This window comes from Pieris napi, chromosome 14 (assembly GCF_905475465.1).
Source record: "Pieris napi chromosome 14, ilPieNapi1.2, whole genome shotgun sequence".
Classification (NCBI taxonomy): Eukaryota; Metazoa; Arthropoda; class Insecta; order Lepidoptera; family Pieridae; genus Pieris; species Pieris napi.
Genome location: NC_062247.1, coordinates 9,913,397 through 9,934,281, shown reverse-complemented (window position 1 = coordinate 9,934,281; position 20,885 = coordinate 9,913,397). Strand labels below are relative to the sequence as shown.

General features: G+C 33.2%; 2 protein-coding genes across 3 annotated transcripts; both read left to right on the top strand.

The window, feature by feature from the left end:
• The first annotated feature begins 3,545 nt into the window (after window positions 1-3,545).
• Window positions 3,546-6,579, top strand: LOC125056076 (larval cuticle protein LCP-30-like). Its single transcript, XM_047658993.1, has 5 exons — window positions 3,546-3,639; window positions 3,720-3,763; window positions 3,987-4,121; window positions 4,549-4,677; window positions 6,081-6,579. The coding sequence occupies exons 1-5, from the start codon at window positions 3,625-3,627 to the stop codon at window positions 6,478-6,480; spliced, it is 723 nt and encodes a 240-aa protein (XP_047514949.1). The 5' UTR covers window positions 3,546-3,624; the 3' UTR covers window positions 6,481-6,579.
• Window positions 6,580-12,812: 6,233 nt separating this feature from the next.
• On the top strand, window positions 12,813-19,856 carry LOC125056207. Of its 2 annotated transcripts, none has more exons than XM_047659212.1 (4): window positions 12,813-13,066; window positions 13,583-13,719; window positions 14,324-14,772; window positions 19,626-19,856. In XM_047659212.1, the coding sequence occupies exons 2-4, from the start codon at window positions 13,699-13,701 to the stop codon at window positions 19,780-19,782; spliced, it is 627 nt and encodes a 208-aa protein (XP_047515168.1). In that variant the 5' UTR covers window positions 12,813-13,066; window positions 13,583-13,698; the 3' UTR covers window positions 19,783-19,856. The 2 variants fall into 2 exon arrangements, with proteins under 2 accessions (XP_047515168.1, XP_047515169.1); XM_047659213.1 differs by lacking the exon at window positions 12,813-13,066 and adding an exon at window positions 13,163-13,456.
• The last annotated feature ends 1,029 nt before the right edge of the window (window positions 19,857-20,885 follow it).

The following is a 20,885-nucleotide window of genomic DNA, read 5'->3' as shown; positions in this document are numbered from 1 at the left end:
ACTAAAATCACCGAACTAAACAATGTGTACAGGTTTTAATCAAGCAGCTGTTTCATATATGAGTTAGATCGCTATTTATTTTACATTCTTTTAATATTAAGTTTAAATTTTTATTTTCTTTCCAACGGGGCGAAGCTGATACTACTATTGTAGCATATACTTAGAAAAATGTCATTGCGTTTTTTAATTTTCGGCCCCATGGTGTATGAACCCCAGACCCGAATAAATATTTCTTAGTTATTATCAGATTGAATTTTATTACTAATTCCTATTGTATTTTTTCATATATCATATATTGTAGTGTTTTGAAATAGGGCTGCCTTTGTTATCACGCAACACTCTTTAGAGTTTAGATGTTTGCCTAACTATAAAGGCTGATTCACGCTACACCGTGTCGCGACCGGGCCGGGCCTCGGCCGGGACACGGCCACCGTGCGCCGTCCTGGACATTGATTCATGTTACACCGGGCTGTTTGGGTGTACGCACGTACGTGCTTGCACCACTATATCTGTTTTTGTCAGCTAGTGATTTCATCTGTCGATAGACTTGACGCTTAAGTAATTATGCAATTTTCACAATTTGAATTGGCAGCTATTGCAATTGCCATCAATGACGAAGTATTAGAAAAACGAAGCGAAAGTACTAAAAGAAGATCGGGTGTACATCCAACCTGGAGAAAGCGAGAAGCAGAAGGGGAATTTTCTTTACTTTACAAAGAATTAATATACGACGAGAGCAAGTTTTATGGTTATTTTAGAATATCTAAAGAATGCTTTACTCATTTACTTGAAAAATTAAAACCAGATCTAACCAAAAAAATTACAAGATTTCAAAAGCCATATTTATCGTACATAGAAAAAATTCAACCTCACTAAGATTTGACGTTGGGTGCCCGGGCGCCTACGTTCATGTTACGACGTGCCGGGGCCGGACCGTGCCGGAGCCGGGAAACAATACCCACCGACATTACAACGCCGTGCCCCGGCCGTGCCCCGGCCGAGCCACGGTCAGGCATGAATTACTTCATACAAAAGTATATCAATAATGTTAGACCGTGCCCCGGCCGGGGCACGGCCCGGTCGAGACACGGTGTAGCGTGAATCAGGCTTTAAGATTAAGATCTGTCGCTTCCCGCCGTGGTAGAAACCATATTGGCCGCTTACAACGACGGCCCATGCCAATTCTCATTGGTCTAGTGGTTAGTACCGCTGACTGCGAATCCATGGGTCCCGGGTTCGATCCCCGGCTGAGACGAACATCGATGTGATGAGCATTTGGTGTTGTGCTTAGGTTTTGGGTGTTTAAATATGTATTTATATGTCTATCTATTTATAATATGTATGTATATCCGTTGTCTAGTACCCATAACACAAGCTTCACCAGCTTAGCATGGGACTAGGTCAATTGGTGTGAACAGTGAAATGTCTTTTAAAAAAAAAATGTATTTAGAGTATTATTCGACGCTATCATAAGAAAGGCGAGGAGGGTTCGGGAATGTATCCCAGATGCTGATAAACCAACCAGCTGCTGCAAAACCGGGCGCTCCTAATGGGGGCACTGATTAAGAGAATCTGTTACATGCCCACCGTTCATGGTGAACTGATCCGTTTGGTTTTAGAGGGACCCTGAAATTCCCAAAATTAAAAAAAGAAGAAGGTCTTTAAGAACGTCTATAGAATACATGCCTTATTAATGACGCTTTAGCGCCTACTGTAAAGTATTTTAACTTCAATAATCGTGTGTGAGAAAACACAACCTTAAAAACTGTAACAAGTTTAAAATAATTTATTTGGACATTCACGTGTACACCAGCAAACTTCCGAACTTTAAATATTCAATTTAAAATGTAATTTAAAGCAAACTATAAATATTTAAAATGAGATTGAGTCACCATTAAATTCAAAATATATTATCATTTCTAGTAAACATATATATGTCAAATGTCTCAAAGTTTTTCTATAATTGCCTGATTTTAAAAACAAAACAAAACTATGAAAAGATTTTTTCTTTTTCTATTAATTGATAATGTCATATGTAGGACATGATACAGATATTTATAACACACGGAGATTTGATTTTTCATTAAGAGTATATTTTTTATTATTAACTATATTTTATAAATCGCATTTACCAGGACTATCACCAATGTGATAGACATATTAATAATTTATTGTTTTTTATTATTTAATTTTTTTAAATTAATTTATGATTGGAATTCAATGTACGTTCAAGCGTTTCGCAATGATTCTTTTTAACTACGCATATTAAAATACTTGTAGTAATAGGAAACACCTTAAATTGTGTATAATAAGCTATGTGATATCTTGAACTATGTGATATTGTGTGGTTAAAATGTTTTTTAGCTTCTTAGATTTCTACAACCTACTTGTCACGTTTTAGATTTAAAACAAGCCGATTCCTAAAGTTAGAAAGCCAGTTAATTGCAAAGATTCTAAATCTATTATCGATAAGTTGGAATTCGAACACACGGTCTCAGTGTCATCGCATTACCACCAAGCTATCACTACTCTAAGTGTTATAAGACATATATTTATAATTATGGTTACTTATGCAAAATACTAGACTCTAAAGCGAGTTTGAAGCGTGAGATGCTTTTAAGATAAATTTGAATTCAAATAGTATTTCTTGAAATCAAATTCAGTACATCGAATCAATACATATAACTATTTGTATCTATTCAGCCCTGTATTTTTTTATTTAGTTGCAAATATCGAAGCGGCGCTAAATATATTTAAAAAATACTATACAAGTTTAGAAATCTAACATAATGTTATAATTTTGTAAAAACAAACCAATTCTTGAAAGGTGGTTACGCACTTGTGAGCACTGGCATTGAGAGTGTCCATGGGCAGTGGTAAGGCTTTCAGCCACGTAAGCTAGGCTTAAAGGGCAGGTGCCTTTTGCCCCCTGTTCTATAAAAAAAACAACATATTTCATAAGATAGAGGCTCCTGAATAGTGATAACTATATCAGGAGCCTGTGACTTCTCAGTTATATTTTATGTATTCCTTACATATAATAATCTAATTGTTAGATAAGAACATCAGACGGAAAGTTAAAGTAATCGATTTCAGGAATATATAACACAACACTTTAACAATATACATTATTTAAAATTTTCTTAACCTACAAAGTAATTAAAAATTAATAAAAGAAAATTAAAACAAATTTAAAAAGTTTGGTCCCTGTGGCTGTTTACCTTAAACGCTGGCAGCTTCCTCGCTGTATTGCGATACTTACTGGTTACTTTAATAATTAGTTACTGAAAATATATTAATCATTTTAAGTACGTAAAGTATACGGAATATTTTAAAGTAAAAATTTATTTTGGAATCATTCAGTATAATTCCAAAATATTGAATTTACATGTAGCATTACGCAGACGCAACATATTTATCAAGTGAAACTATTTAATCCTTTAAACATTAAATTATGTTTTTAAATATGTCACACTATGCAACCTAGAACCGATCATACATATTTATTGTATCATCTCATTATAAATGGCAGGAACAAGAATCATGGAGATTAATGTTAGTCGAAAAAGATATAAAAAGACATTGATGCTTGAAAATTCAACATTCGTCTCTTAGATAATCATAATGCGGTTGCTCTTGGTAAGCATGGCTGATGTGCGTTCCCGAAAATAATATTAAATAATATATTGAAATATAGTGATTGTGATGTGGTGTTTCAGGTATTTGGTTGTGTCTTGGCTGTGGCCCTCGCGGCTGAATACAGGTAATATATGCGTTTTTTTAAATCAATTTGAATATGAGTTAAGTACTGTATTTTCACTAAATATAATTTATTTATAGGATAACTTTAATATATTAAGGTTTTGATTTTGTATATGGCGTTACATTTATTTTTAAACACATTGAAAAGCGGTAATATTTCGAGTTTTCGACGGTAATCCATCATCATGCACGCCGTATTTAACATATTGTATACTTTTCGACAGAACTGTAAGAGCAGCTACTGACGGCAGATATGATCCTAACTTATATGGATCGGGTAAATACGAATCTGGAAAATATCAAGGCGGCAAATACGACAATTCTGGACGCTATATCCCAGACAACTCTGGACTATACAAGTAAGCAAGGTTTTAATAGTAAATAATTTTAATTTCAACTTTTACGTAATTACGTAAGTAATGTACGTAAAAGTTGAAAGTTTATATTTAATACTCACGTAAACCTACGACAATATTAAGAATTAAATTTTACATTTATACTTTTATATATATAAATCCTCTGGGAGTGAGTTTATTATTATAGTGAGTAAACTCTTCCTAAACGGCATGAGCGATTTTGATGAACTTTTTGTGTAAGTTCAACTGGATTCGAGAAAGATTTAGATTTACAATTATATGATTTTCTTTTTATATCCAAGACGTGTGTCCAAGCAATGATTGTCGGGTCCGCTAGAAATATATATATTTTGACTTTTGTGATTGAATGTATGTACATATATGTTTTCTTAAATATATAATGATGATTTAATAAAGCTGTTTTCCCCAGTGGCGACCGTGGTGACCGTGGCGGTGCTGGTGGATTCTACACTGGATCCTCTGACAAGGGAGGTCCAGGAGGTTTCTACGTAGGCAACAAGGATAACATCGAAAAGTACAGGCCCGAAAAAGAAGTCAGGTAATTTAGTTAACACGAAACGTCAGTATTTTATTTAAAAACGAATCAAATAGGTATTTTAAAAAGCTTTGTCAAGAAGTAAATTACATTTGATTATAAAACAATTTTTAACCGGATTGAAGTTATGTATTTACAATTATTTTTCATAATTTTAAATTTAACCGACGTTTCGCGTGTAAAAATTGTTTTATTATCAAATGTGTGAAAGTTATGTCAATAAAACAATACTTAGGGTTTGATTCACAATGTACGGATAAGTTCTACATAAGTTCCAAATTAGCTATTTATTACTTATTGGTAGGATAAACACTATTGTTGCGTTTCACGACTGTCAGATAGCGCTATTCGTCACATAAAGTCCATCATAAGTTATGAGTCCGATGAATGTCAAATATCACAATTTATCTTCCAAATAATTTGTGTTGCATAGCTATTTGGTACTTTATCCATACATTGTGAAACAGACCCTAAGTAAATTACAGTCAAGGCATCTTAAATATGTCATACAGAATAAATTTCTCAAAGTTCAACGTAATAACTGTGTTCATGTATCCCATAACCAATTTAATTAATAATACAGCATTGCCTTTTGTGTCGATTGTGCAAAGTGCGGTAATAAAATTATGAAAATAATGATCATCATATGAATTTATAACCGCGTCTACGAACATAAAATTATAAGATAATTACGATGTACATATCACTGATAAAGACATAATATTCCAATGTATGTAAAGTATACAATTGGCCTAATTCAATTTCAATTGGTAATGCGATAATGACCTAACATGGGTTTCATGGTAATGTGATGGTTATAAAATTCGTAGTAGTTTGCCTTATCACAAATTATTTTATTCATAGATGAATACTAAGTTCACCTATAAAATTATTGTAGAATTTTATAGGGTCATTGGAATATTGCATAAAGTTTAACTCATCTTAAAGCTAACCATTGTTGTTTATCAGTTAAAGTAGCGAAAAGTTTTGCGCATTGAGATCAGACGTAGACAACAGATACACTTTTATATATATATATATATATAAGGGGGCAAAGGCGCAGGATGCTCATCTGATGTTAAGGGATACCATCGCCCATGGACAGTCACATTGCCAGAAGGCTCGCAAGTGCGTAGCCTTTTAAAAATTAGTACGCTGTTTTAGGACCTCAGTCGAATTGGTTCACACTTCTACCCGACAGACTCAGACTAAATTTCCAGAAACTTTTTAGATTAATATTAAAGAGCGTACCAATTCTTAAAAAGCCGGCAACACACGTGGCACGTGTCCAAGGGCGGTGTTATCACTTATCATCAGATGAATGTCCAGTCCGTACACCCTCTGTATAAAAAATATTTTTAGATAAATTAAGATAATAGTTACATAATAGTTCCTATAACTTTTAGCGCAAAAGTGCCAGTCCCAGCCACAGCCGCGCCTGTTAAAACAGCCGCGCCTGTCGCCACAGCTGCCCCTGTCTACGTCACCGTGCCTGTCACTTACAAGCCAGTGTACAATACCCCTGTCCCAGTAGTACCAAAAGTGGTCACCCCTGGAACATACGACTACAAATACGGAATCATCCGTCAAGATGGCGACGTCCTCCCCGACGGCTACCACTACCTGTACGAGACAGAGAACAAAATCCTCGCCGAGGAATCTGGTCAAATTGAAAAGGGCAATGATTTCGAAGGCATGAGGACAAAAGGATTCTACGAATACGTCGGCCCAGACGGTGTCACCTACAGAGTTGACTACACAGCTGACGAAAGAGGCTTCATCGCCAGCGGCGCCCATTTACCCTAAAAGTAGTATTTAATATACAGATTATATATGCGCATCAGTATGCAAGTACCTGTTGTTACAATATTTGTGATTCATGTAAATAAAGCAATTTCCCCTGTATTCTATTGTTTATTTATTTTCAAGTATATTTAAGGTGCTGGCCTAGTGGATACAGCGTACGACTCTCATCCCTGAGGTCGTAGGTTCGATCCCCGGCTGTGCACCAATTGACTTTCTTTCTATGTGCGCAATTAATATTTGCTCGAACGGTGAAGGAAAACAGATACATACAATTTGAGGCCCAGACCTAAAAAGGTTGTAGCGCCATTGATTTATTTTTTATATTTAAGGTATATTATTATCTTATAACGTTTAAAGTTTAACGATATCACTTAGTATGCTATCGATTGTATACAACAAATTTTCAAACAGTTTCGAATTAATAAAAATACCACACTTGTAAATTGATTTTAGTATTAATTTCGGAAGTGGTATTCATAATGTGCTATGCAGGGGGTCTTGTCTTAATTGACGCAAAATTAATTGGCCAAATATACTAAACTATCTACTGTGCTTATCAGATTAAAATCATGATTATTTTAAACAATCATTTGGTTTACAATATATTTAAATAGTACAACTAGCAATAGATATTATAAATTCATATCTAAATAACGATTTTCGTGGAAAGAAGTATAAAATCCAGTCCACAGCAATTACGCAGTGTTTACTGAATTAACAAAATCAAAGTTGAAAAACAGAAGCTATATATAATTTATGCAAATTTATTACCTAATGACCCATTAATGTCTTAATATTATTTTAAATTCGATTATCTTTATATTATTTATTTTTTAAAACAAAATGGCATATAACTAGCCTTTAATATAAAATAGGATGGGTTTTTTATTACCAGTCGTAAAATTTTAAAACTAAATTTAGTTTCTTACATAATCAGGTCGTTACATTTTTCCTTGAATATGTAAATTTCTTGTAGGAACATTATTGAGCACTTTAGTTGAGAATTAATAAGCCATTTTCTATGTTGTTTTAATGATATACAAACCGTTATTTATTGATTAACTGATACATATAAAATAAAACAATTCAATGATGCTACAACCTCTGTAAGGTCTTGGCCTCAGATTTCTGAATATGTTTCATGATCATTTTTAAATCTAATAGGCAAGTAGGTGATCAGCCTCCAGTGCCTGACACACGCCGTCGACTTTTTGGTTCTAAGACATGTCGGTTTCCTCACGATGTTTTCCTTCACCGTTCGAGCAAATGTTAAATGCGCACATAGAAAGAAAGTCCATTGGTGCACAGCCGGGTATCGAACCTACAGCCTCAGGTATGAGAGTCGCACGCTGAAGCCACTAGGCCAACACTGCTCTGATAAATAAAAAACAAATACTTAGATTTTTGTTAAGCGGAACTGTTGGTACGTGGGTGACACTGAAAATTTTTAGAACTGGCCACTTAGAAACATTGCTAATGAAAACTTTTATTGAATTTCAATTTTAGAACTCTTTGGTACTAACTAATGTAGTATATCGCATTCATTTGTCATTTGTTTTTGTGAATTGGCGGCAAATCTTAAACTCTTGTTACACGTGAAAATTAACCTAACGCGAGAAAATTTTCGGTCAGTGATTTATTATGACTTTCGTCGTGGGTTTACTCAACAACAAAGCTGCGATTAGCATTTCTTAATGAAGCCCCATATCGTGCCACTATTTACAATTGGTTTAACGAGTTTAAGCGTGGTCATAGCAATCTCAATGATGATCCGCGTGAGAGACGTCCTTTAACAGCGACTACTGAAGATAGCATCAGTGCTGTGCGACGCATTATAGAGGATGATAAGAGAGTGACCTATCAGCAGATACGGGCAAGCCTAGGCATTGGAATGAGTCAAGTTCAAAAAATATTACACCTTCACAGAAACACCTTCGCATGGACTGATGTCGCTAAATGTTAGATAAGTTCAACGGCTTCGACTCAAATGCTGTATTTGACATCGTCACAGGTGATGAAAGCTGGATATAAAGCTACGAACCCAAAACTAAATATAAAATTCGAGATATTCGCTTTACGAGCCCTGACGATGCGATGAAAGCGCACGAAAATGCCATAGAAGAGACCCACTGCTTTTCTCAGTGGTTCCATCGAATGTTACGATGTGTAGAAAGGAACGGAGATTACTTCGAAAAACAATAAAGTATTGGCCAATTTCTACATTAAGTTGTTTTTCATTTTCTAAACATTTTCAGTGTTACCTAATACCTAGGTATATAACTTTTGTTTTTTTATAATGAATATAATCTGGTGCGAATCCTGGCTCGTGACAAAAACAATATCCACTTGGATATATACTTGTTTCATAGCACATCACACGGCATAGGTAGTCTAGTACTGGTGAGTATTTTTTTTTATGAGGTGAAAATACGCTTACGCAGGCTCGCGCCATGGATGTCGAGATTGAGCGGGGACTGTGGGGCTGGGTCTACACTCAAATCCCTCTGCTATTCAGAGGGGTAGCGAGATCCCACCCACTAAACACCTCACACGCCCTTCACACGCCTTTAAGGTGGGCCCTCGGGGTTCGCCAGGCATTCCACCCAAGGACTCGTGAGTAGCCCAGCTACTACTAGATTCATCCGATGCAAAACAATTTTAATTCGAAATTCCAAGGTATTCGCACCATGAGTTTAATTCAAAATGATTTATTTTTTATTTTCGTCGTAGTCAACTTTCAGGTTAAAACACGTCATATGGTCATATAATAACAATTATGTGGTGTAAGTAACCACATAAAAAGGTTTTGGTAGGATAGTCCAAACATCCTCCTGATGTTCACCTTAACTCATTTAAGTTAATGTTAAGATTTAGTTTAGTTTTTAGATATTATATAGTTGAGACTGCTTATTTATTGTTCTTTTTATAAATATATTTTACTCATTTGTTTTATTTTACATTATTAATCATAATTGGGAAAGACAAAACAAAATGTTTGTTGGTACGACAATTTTGGTTGAATTTAATTATGATGTCTATTACAGTAAACATTAGAGGTTGTTATAAGCAGTGCCGCTTACCACCTCTTTGTGGAAGCAGCTGCCTGTAGAAGTATTTCCAAATCGATACGGCGGTCCATAAGAAAAGAGCATACCATTCCCTGAAAGGTCGGCAACACACCTGCTAACCCCCGGTGTTGCAGGTGGGCGGGTCATGGGCGGTCCGTGGGCGGAAGTTATCACTTTATTCAATGTGAAACCAGTTCTTTGCCAAAAAAAGTAAAATATACTTTTATCCTCCTAGTAGCAAATACCCTGTCAATCAATTTGTCTAATAAACTTTGAAATACTTGTATTTTATTAGTAATAGTTATTTTAAATAGAGATAAACATTTAGTTACTATACCTATTGGAAGTCTTTTTGTTACGTAGAAGTGACCAAGTTAATAAAGTTTTATTTGATATTATTTTATAAAACTTTACGCCTTCAAAGAAAACACATTCATTTGTAAGGATTTTTGCTATAACGATCAATAAGGGGCAAAAAAATTATATGATGAAATACGTATACATATTTATCACTAGAATCTTCTATATTTCACGCTTATAATTGAAATCTTTTATTTTTTATTTTTAAAATAATTGTCCCATTACCTTTATTAGATATTATTTCATTACGACTATTAGTTGTCGGGTACAGTGTGTAAAATATAATTCATTTTGTCAAGCATCGGGCATAGATATTTGTTTATAAGGACATTGTTTTTCTTTTGTTTCTTGCACAATTGTTTTTCTTTTATGGCGCAGAGTTTGACTTGCTGTATAGTCGTATATCGTACCTATATCGAATTACATAATGAATAATCGAACAAAGAGTTTATATGAAATTTAATATTTGGCAATGAAAATGTTCCAGATGGCTTAAGTTGTATCAAGTTATGTTATAAGAAACAACTGCTTATGAGGGATATAAAGCAAAAAGAGTCGAGATGTGGTTGAAGATTTGCATCGCTGTGGAACAACCAGATCGACGGTACCGACTACAGCTTACATCGCAAAAATAAAATTATTTGCAATTTTCTATATCTAAGTAAATATTTATTTAAAAAAAGCGCGTGCGTACAAAATACACATGTCAGAAGTGAAACTTCTTTGTAAATTAATTATTACAAAGGTAAAAGCCCCAATTGATGATCATGTACCAGTATATGATCACTCCATGTATTTGTATATCTATATTCACACTGTTTACACACTGTATACGTGCTAATGATAATATATATAAATAAAAAATGGTTTACTGCACAAGACGTTATGCAACGGATTTGCCACCATCTCACTTTCTCACTCTCTCTCAATCCGTCTCAATCTCTCTCTCCCTTTTCTTCGACAAAAACCCTGAAAAAACCACATCTTCGTGACGTTTCATCCGTAATAATTTTACCCTCAAGCGCCTAAAGAAGTTTCACTTCAAAAAATATTTTTGTAAATTACATTATATCGAGGTATATGATCTGGTATCTTGGCTGCAGATTACATCACTTTCTTTGATGATTTTTGAAGTAGGTGATCAGCCCAGTGATTTTTAAAACATGGCCATTTAATATGTTTTCTATTACCCGTAGGAGTAAAAGTTTATTGCTCACATAAAAGCCATTGGCGCACAGCCGTGATTCGAACGCACGATCTCTGGGTTGATAGTCACACGCTTAAGCCACTAGGCCATCACTGCTTGATCCTCATAGTCCTTTTTATGTGTCAACGAATTCCAAACTGAAGAATTTGTTCTTAGACAGTTTAGCAAAGTTCTGAAAAAGTGTTTAATGTATAGCACACAATGAATAAAGTTTATAAGCTGCGTTGTATAAACTGTATTAAGCTTTATTGTACAGTTTTTAGGTGTTAAATCTTGATAACTATCCGATATGTTGCTTGAGCACAGATCGCAGCTGGAAAAAATTGCTGCAAGATTGTCAAATATGCGACTAACATAAATAGCACGAAAGGCAACTTGGGTAGCGCCGGGCAGCGGGTCCCGACTTGCCCATAAATATTATGAGGATATTTCCAGAGTAGTTGTCAGAGACGCCATTAATAAAAAAATCTTGATAAATACAAGAGCAAATGTAGATGTATGATAATCAGAGACACTTTCAATTATCGTTAATATTTCATGTATTATTTATAAGTTTTACTTTTAAACGAGTTTAAAATTCCGTTAATTCTTAGGTTTTGAGACAATTTTCTGCGTGATTTCACGTTCTCTTTGGTAGGTAGATGTGCCGAAATCAATCAAGAATCGAACGACAACCAACCAACTCCTCGTTACTAAAATTTCATTACATGGAGATATTTTATATTTAGTTAAATCATAAATGTAGAATTTCTTACCTTGAGTTATTTAATAAATAACCAACCTAAAGTGGGGTGTACTTATAAAGTAACTCCACAGATGCGTTTATTATTTTTATAAATAATGGGGTAAGTCTAAGCATTGTATAATGTTTCTAAATAAATCGAAAAGCGTCATTTCAAGGAAAATCACAAAGGTTTTTTATTTTATAAATTGTATATTTTATTTTTAGTGTGCGTTTTTAGCGTTGTTGATAGACTGTGATCTTATTTAAATTAATTATAATTTTTCAAGTTTGTCGGTGTATACACTTTCATAAGTGTAAGTATGTAGTTATTTAATAATTATTAATGAATCTGTCATAAAACGAATAAGTACTTTAAACGTAATTTGAACATCTATAATGAAATATATGTTTTCCGTTTTTGCAGAAAAATATTATATTGACTCATTTAAAGCTACGACCAAAATATGAATACATTAAAATTCAAAGTTTGGATCATTATGATGGTTTAAAGTAGACTAAAAGTCTTAATATGTAAATTTTAAAACTAAACTTAAATCATCATTTATCGTTTAAAACTTCGTATTCGGCAACTAGGCGAGACAGTAGCATAACGTGACGGAACAATTAATCTTCTAATCGATTTAATCCGTTTTTAAACTGGTTATAAATATTTGTGACATTCCTTGAAATGCCTTCAACCAGAAGTACGTGTTTTAGGTAAAATGTATTCTAAATTTTTTTTTCCAAAACTTTCCGTATAAATAATATCGAAAGAATCATAACAAATTGCCTTTGCTAAATAATTAAGACGCTTTCTCAATTTTATCTTTTGATTTATATGTGCTGTTATGTTGTATACATTTCGATATCAAACATAATGACATGTATAAATTACACAACGGAATTTCATGGGCCATTGACTCTATACAAAAGTTCATACTTCCAGAACATTTTTCGCCTCCCGCGACATAGTATCTGTAAATTCCTCTGCAGTGACACTCCTCTCAGACTTGTTTAAAACATATATTACCCAAGAATATATAAGAGCAAATTGGATGAATTGGTTCGCTATATCAATCTAAACGTCAAATTAGTTTAGTGTATTTAAAATAATTATATAGTGTTAATGATGATCTGACATTTGAATGTGTTTTTTAATGTTTTACGCGAAATGTCACAAATGCAAATGCTAAGATAAAATCGGTGATGTCCGGATCTGCCTTTTATGTAAGTGAATATTAAACAAGGATACCATAAAAGGATAATCGTCATATTAATAGTGACTGGTGACGGCTAACAGGATGTGGAATCATCCTTTTAATTTGTTTATATAAATGTTAATTGCAAGGCCGTCAGAATCGCAATCGCGGTGATAATTTTACTGCATTTTATGGTAGGCGGTTTATTATGCGCAGGCGAGATGTTACCCTTAATCCAATCATGAGAAATAAACCGCTTATAAGTTACTCGTCTCCTGCGCTGATATTGTGATTATTTTTAATTAAATCGAGTGTGTGAACAATACTGTCGCAATTTAGATGCGATGTCATTAATAAAGCTATGCTAATTCTTGAGCGACCTCGTCACACCTGATTTTAGGATTCTGATCCACTTTTGGTATGTCTCGAACAAAATTTATTATACATCTAAATGTTAATTAAGGCAATGAGGAATAAGATTTGACGAATATTGGCTGTTTTCTTACTAAAATACTGCTTACTTATGACACATTATCTGATCTAGTTTCAGATCCAAAACATAACCAGCGGAGTAAACAACTTATACTGGTTGCGTGAAAATACCATTGTTAGCAAATAATTCTATGATAACAACTTCAGGAATTTTTTGATAACAACACAATGAAGCCTGTTTGGAATCTTGTGAGTATTATGACATAATTTATTCATAATTTCGCTCGGAATTTTGAACCCTGAATATGTAATAACTGGACATTTTTACAACAATTTAATGTTACCTTCATTGTTTTGAATTAATTTTGTATAATTATGATTTGGTACAGTCAGTAATCGGGTTATATTTTACAATTTGCATAGCTAAATAGCCTGAAATTAGATACAAATATGTTCACAAATCTAAAGTCTAATAAATTATTACTATTCTTTAGTCACATAATGCCTGTTGTAACATCTATGCGACCTACCTGCACTTTTGTAAAAAATATTGAACATATTGTTAGAAACTAATATTTTTAGTTTATATAGTTTATTCGCAAATAATTCTCTTCCGTTCTACGCCCTTGATTTGAGAACTGGCACTAAATGTAAAATTAGAAGCATTAATATGTATTTCTTTACTGACAAGTCATAAGTGTATAATGTGTTACCTATATGATTAAATGATTTTTGAATTTTGAATTTCATAACACTATGTATAACTAACTTAATAATTTTCTCGCTAAGTGAATGTTCTTTGAGAAAATAAAGTTTCTTTGAAGTTTAGTTAAAATAATTTTCTAATTTTCAGTTGTTCTTGGTGACATTGTGGTCGGCAGTTCAAAGTTCACCCTTTGATGATGGAAAGTATAAACCCAAAACATATGACGAGTACGATGATGGGAAATACTACAGGCCGTTAACTGAGGGGAAATATGTTCGTGGAGATGAGGGAAAATACATGTATATCTACCAACAGGGCGTGTTTCCGTACGACGGAACATACAAACATTTGGGAAGGGGCGACTCCAACGACTACATTGGCTTCCAAATATATGCCCCTAGATTCCAATATGTTCATAGAATAATTAAAGAGTTAATTAGCAAGTATATATCACCAGACATTCTGATGTTTAGTAGTTCGGAGTCGGGGCAAGTCAATAACTTTGATAAGGTACAATCACCTCAAGAAGTTGCAATGAAGTGCAATCTTATTGATCCGGAGACTAGAAATAGCATGGAAACGGAAGTAGTGACGCAGTACGTATCTTTTAATGTTTTTAATTGAAACCAATTTGATGTTTTTATATTTATTTTTAAGTTCGCTGTGTTGCAATGATTTTTGTGTTAAATATCGTATCTTCTTAATACTGGGTAAGCATACATATGGCATTATAGGAGTGGGTTTCGTATATATTTTTAGATAAGTCATCGGGGCCCGCGAACCTTCAACCATTTTTTTTTTCGCCCAGACATGACCTTAACACTTCCAGGGCTAAAAACTGCGTTAACCTAACGGTTCATAACTAACGTGACGGTGGGATTATTACGAATGCGCTAATATTATTAGGTAACGCGTTGAAATTTTAATCTTTTTTTTTCTTTTTGAAGTGAAACTTCTTTATCGGGGTTGGAAAAAAAATTTGTGTAACATTTTTTCGTTACGCGTCACATTTTTCGGTTACGCGTCACATGTTGCGGTTACGCGTCACATTTCACCGTTACGCGCGTCTTTTTCTCGTCCCTACCACGGTTGATTCGAAGAGATTCTAAACCATTAATAACAAAAATTTATAAATAACCATAACAATGATACTAAAAATTATATTACAATTTATGAAATTCTGTAATAATCTTAGTGGTAATAAGGTAAAATGAAATAATTGTATTATTTGTATTCAAGTCTGTGATATTAAAAGCCTTTTGTTAAACTTTATTAATTTAACTTTATTTAACCAATTTCTGTAAAGTTAGTTGCATATAGATAATTTTTCGAAAAATAAGGTCATAAAGAAGTTTCACTTCTAACGTGTGTACACTAGTACACGCACATTTTATTTTTTCTCTTGGGAATCGGCTAATTATTCCGCGTAGTGTTTTAGGGTTCTAAACTTTATCTGTCATTACTTTTTAAAAGAAATCGAAATTGCTTTATTTATTTACACAAGGTATAGTAATGATATTAACAATACACTTAAAAAGAAAAATATAGATCAATGGCGGAATTATGGATACTAATTGATATTTACCAGGTAACAATAATTAAAACAGTAAAAAAGATAACAATTGTAAATAAAAAATAATGATGTCGTTATCGTATAACAACTGACTAGCTTTAACTATAATTATACAATTATTCTTTAGAGCCTGTCTCAGTTCTAAATACTAAACTATTTTAATTTCTTAAAATATAATATTAGTCGTGATAATGTACATATGTATTTTAGTCTAAAATCCAGTATACTTAACCAATATTCGAGTTAAATACATGGGTTATGAATGCACAAAAAATTACGCCTGTTGATTTCTTAAGTAGCATTCCAATACGAGTAAAGTATTTAGTAAACTGTGATTTATTATGATTAGAATTCTTCAGCCTATGAAGATGTAGCGTCCTTCAATGACCTTTCGATGTTCCGGTTTGAGGTCACCGCCCAAGGTCTTAATATAATATAGTGCAGTTTATGATTCCGGTTATTTTAAATTAATGATTGTAATTTATTGAGATTATGGAAATATAAAGTAGGTTTCTATATTAATGAATCTGCTTAGAATTGCTGGTATTCGGTATGGGAATCGGCTAAATCTTCCGCGTAGTGTTTTAGGGTTGCAAACTATTTAAAACATGACTTTTTTAAAGAAATCGAAGTTGAAGCGGCAATTTTCGAAATCTTTTTAATAAGTCTAAGCTTTCTTGGTACTCAAGCAAAAACAAATTAAATCTTTCTCATTTTTTTGAAAAGGCACAACAAAAATTATTTACAAAATATAACTTCTATTATAAAGAAGTCTGTCATAGGAAATAATTTCTAAAATAAAGTTAAGTATAAATTTACTATTCCGGACGAGGGTGAGATGTATCTTTAATTAAATATTGATTTATATATTTCTCGTTTCTAAATAATTAAATGTCACAATAAACAATATATGTTAGAACTTAATGAAAAATCTTACTTTTTACTCATTAATAAATATGCCATATGAAACTATTAATTTCATATAGCATAGTTATCGTTGAATTTGTGAATAAGAAATAGACTTAACACAGGAAACACAGTAGTCAACCTTCATAAATCTCAGCAAATTTAAATTAATTACACCATATTAATTAATATTTAATCAAACAAAAAAATCTGATATATTTAGTGGATAAAAGTCTAGGACTCTCCTATCTGTATATTGACTATTATTGTGTTGATAAACTAACGCAGTTAAGAGAAAATCGAGAGGAATTTGTGGGTTGGAGGAATTAACAATAACGGAAATACTAGTTCTATTTAAACGTTAATTATTATTAATATTACCATGTTGAAAACAAAAATATAAAGTGGCGCTACAAACTTAAGTTGGCCTAAAGCTCTACATAATATCTGCTCCTTAGATAATTATCCTTTGAGAGGTGGATTGACATCTAGGGCATGAATATTAATTTCCAAACGATGATTTTTACCGTATGCGCTAGGAAAAAATAAATAAATCAGTGGCGCTACAACCTCTTTAGGTCTGGGCCTCAGATTTCTGATCTGATTTCTGATCCTCAGATTCTGAGGTAGGTGATCAGCCTCCAGTGCCTGACACACGCGGTCGCATTTATGGGTCTAAGACATGTTGGTTTCACGATGTTTTCCTTCGCCATTTGAGCGAATGTTACATGCGCACATTGAAACAAAGTCCATTGGTGCACAGCCGGGGATCGAATCTACGGGATGACATTCGCACGCTGAAGCCACTAAGCCAACACTGCTCTATCGTATGTGCTAGTAACCACAGTAAATTCTGCGATAGCAAACAACTAGTTGTCAACCTTCAAGTGGAAGATATAACATTCACCACTGAGCCAACATAGCATAGAGGTGTAATAAATTCAACAGAATTTTGGTTGAAAAGAGTTTATATGGCTCCAAGGCTAATTATCATCGTTATAATATTTAATGGGTTGCTATTTAAATTAGGTTTTATAATATAAATTATGTTCTGAGCATATTTTTGGTTCTAGATAATTTTAGACTATGATCAATAAAATTATGAATATTAATATGACAACCATACGATAGAAGATGGAATGTAAAATAATTAGAATTGCAAATTTTGAAGTAATTAACGTAATTTAAATGGAGTTTAGAATATATGTATTTTAAATTTATAAAAAAGATTAAAATGTAAATTACGATTTTAGGGCATAATAAAAATACTTTTAAAGTTATTTGGTCGGAACTAAAACGTCTCTATAAGAGATTTAATGCATAATTTTAGTGTTTGCGTTTAATTTTTTTTTAAGTGTATTATTTGATTTCCTATTTGCACCTTTGTTCCTGCTATTGCACTTATAATGACAACCTTATATACGCGAGATTTCCCTTAAGTTACAAGAACTAAAAAAAATATCTACCTTTTTGAATAATAATATAACAAAATTTTACTGCAAATTTTGTACTGTAAAAAAGTACATTTTTGAAGTTATACTTCTTTAGGCGCAATGAAAAATTGATGAGAGTGAAATTTTAAGATGCGCGCGCACCGTGACACAAAATTAACAGAATGAAGTTGCCCACGGAAGATTTGACATAATTTAAAAACAACATTCGAATAATAATAGACTTTATGTTACACTTAATGTAAGGGAATAATAATAAATATTTATTTATTTAATTTTTCAAATGTAAACTGAACTTTATTGACTATAATGACTCCTTTTCCAGTCTTTGATTATTTAATTGTAATTAATTATTTGCATGCAATCAAAAACTATTTTTAATAATGCCAAAGAAGTATAACTTCTTACGCGCGTACATAAGTACACGCACCATTTTTGACGTGATAACGTCTTTAAAATCGTTTTAGTCGGGTGACATGTTCAGAAACTTGTGTCACACCAAAACCTCACGAGCGCGATCGCAGGTATAACGAGAGAGAGACGGACCGATCTCCCGTCTCATCTCGAGCGCTGCCAGTCATTCCGTGAATGTATGAAGAAAAATGTATATCATAGTCGAATAAGTAAACTTGTCATTTTACACCCGAAATTTATCATCAAAAGTGTGAATAAAACGATAGATGTAATTTAAAATTTGAAAAAATTGTTATCTTCATTAATTCCTTACTTCCCAAAAACTTATATCACCAATAAGACGTTATCTCGTAAACATCTCGATCGTAAACCTACTTTACAAACAACCAATATTTTTTTTTTTAGATTCTATCTCCCGTGATGTAAGCTCTGCATTTATAACTAAACAAAGAGTTATATAATTTCCGAACTTTATAAGCGCGTTGAACTCTTTAATACGTGTGCACTTAGCGTAACGTACATAATGCAGTCAAAACCGTTTACGACGACATCGTTTAGAACAACATACCGGTTATACTGACCAAAATCAAAGGTCCCGGCTGAATTTTATGTATAAGGTACTTAATAACAACGTCATCGGTTACGACTATCGGTTTTTACGACCAAATATTATTAGTCCCTTCGATGTCGTTATAACAGATTTTGACTGTATTTATTAATATACAAAGTATTAGTTATATATGATAGGTGTGATTATGCGCTTGGTCCTGAAGGTTGTTGGTTCAAACCCCAAATGTGCATTCACCTATCGTCAAAAAAACATCGTGAGGAATTCGGAGACACAAAAATTTAACACGTCTGTTACGCACAGAAGGTTGATCATCTACTGCCTATTTAAAATAAACTATCACGAAACAGAAATCTGAGGCAAAAATCAAGGGTTGTGCGACACTGTTTTTTTTGACAAAGGGAAAACGGGCAGGAGGCTCATCTGATAGTAGTGGTACCGCCGCCCATGGACACTTACATTGCCAGTCGAATCGCAAGTGTGTTGCCAGCCTCTACCTTTCTAAGCAATTCTAAAAATATTTATGTTTTTTTTCAGATATCCTCCATCAATGAAGTTGCAAGAAGGCGAAAACATGGGAACGCTTTACACCTTTAAGGGAACTAAGTTACTAAGTAAAGAAGAGAATTCGGTAAAGACAAAATTAAAGTTGCATTATGAAGTGTTCGTGAGAGTAGTTGAAGAGGCCGAATGACCACAAATTGTTTAATGGTGATAATATGATGTAATAGGATTATTTTAAATTATAGTAAAGTATTTAAGTATTTTTCAATTTGTTTTATTTTATTCAAGTTATATTAAAATAAAAATCTTCATATACAGTTTATCATATTATACTAACATACAGACCCACCAACTTATCTGTGCACTGAATGGTAGCGCCACCGTCGCTTTAGTGTTGCAAATTAATAAAAGTTACCCATGATTGGGTATGTCAGATAAGAAACTAGGTAAACATATAAACATAATTTTATTATTTTAAACAATACCTAACATTGTTTTATAATAATAAAATGGTAATATTAGTACTAAATAGTCTTCAAAAATAAAAAAAATAATGTAGGTAGATACATACATTAGCTTTTTCTCTGGCATTCAATTGATATAATGTAGGTACCCCACTAACAAACTAAATGTTTAGCAAAGTAGGCAAATTAAATTTAATAACTTGCAAATAAACTTCTTCTTCTTGCCCTTTTCCCACTCTAGGACGTTATATTAAAAATAAATATTGGTTGTTTGTAAAGTAGGTTTACGATCGAGATGTTTACGTGATAACGTCTTATTGGTGATATAAGTTTTTGGGAAGTAAGGAATTAATGAAGATAACAATTTTTTCAAATTTTAAATTACATCTATCGTTTTATTCACACTTTTGATGATAAATTTCGGGTGTAAAATGACAAGTTTACTTATTCGACTATGATATACATTTTTCTTCATACATTCACGGAATGACTGGCAGCGCTCGAGATGAGACGGGAGATCGGTCCGTCTCTCTCTCGTTATACCTGCGATCGCGCTCGTGAGGTTTTGGTGTGACACAAGTTTCTGAACATGTCACCCGACTAAAACGATTTTAAAGACGTTATCACGTCAAAAAAGGAATTCTGCATTTTGCATATACACACAACACAGAACACCCGAATGTAGTAGACACTGACAATCAAATGGCATTTCAACATGGCGGCCGTAGTTCCCATTTTCTCCATTTCACAGATAAGTTGGTGGAGCTATAACTTAGCTGTCGATTTCTCGTTTGTATAAACTCGTTAGTCTCAGAATCTATTGGCCTGC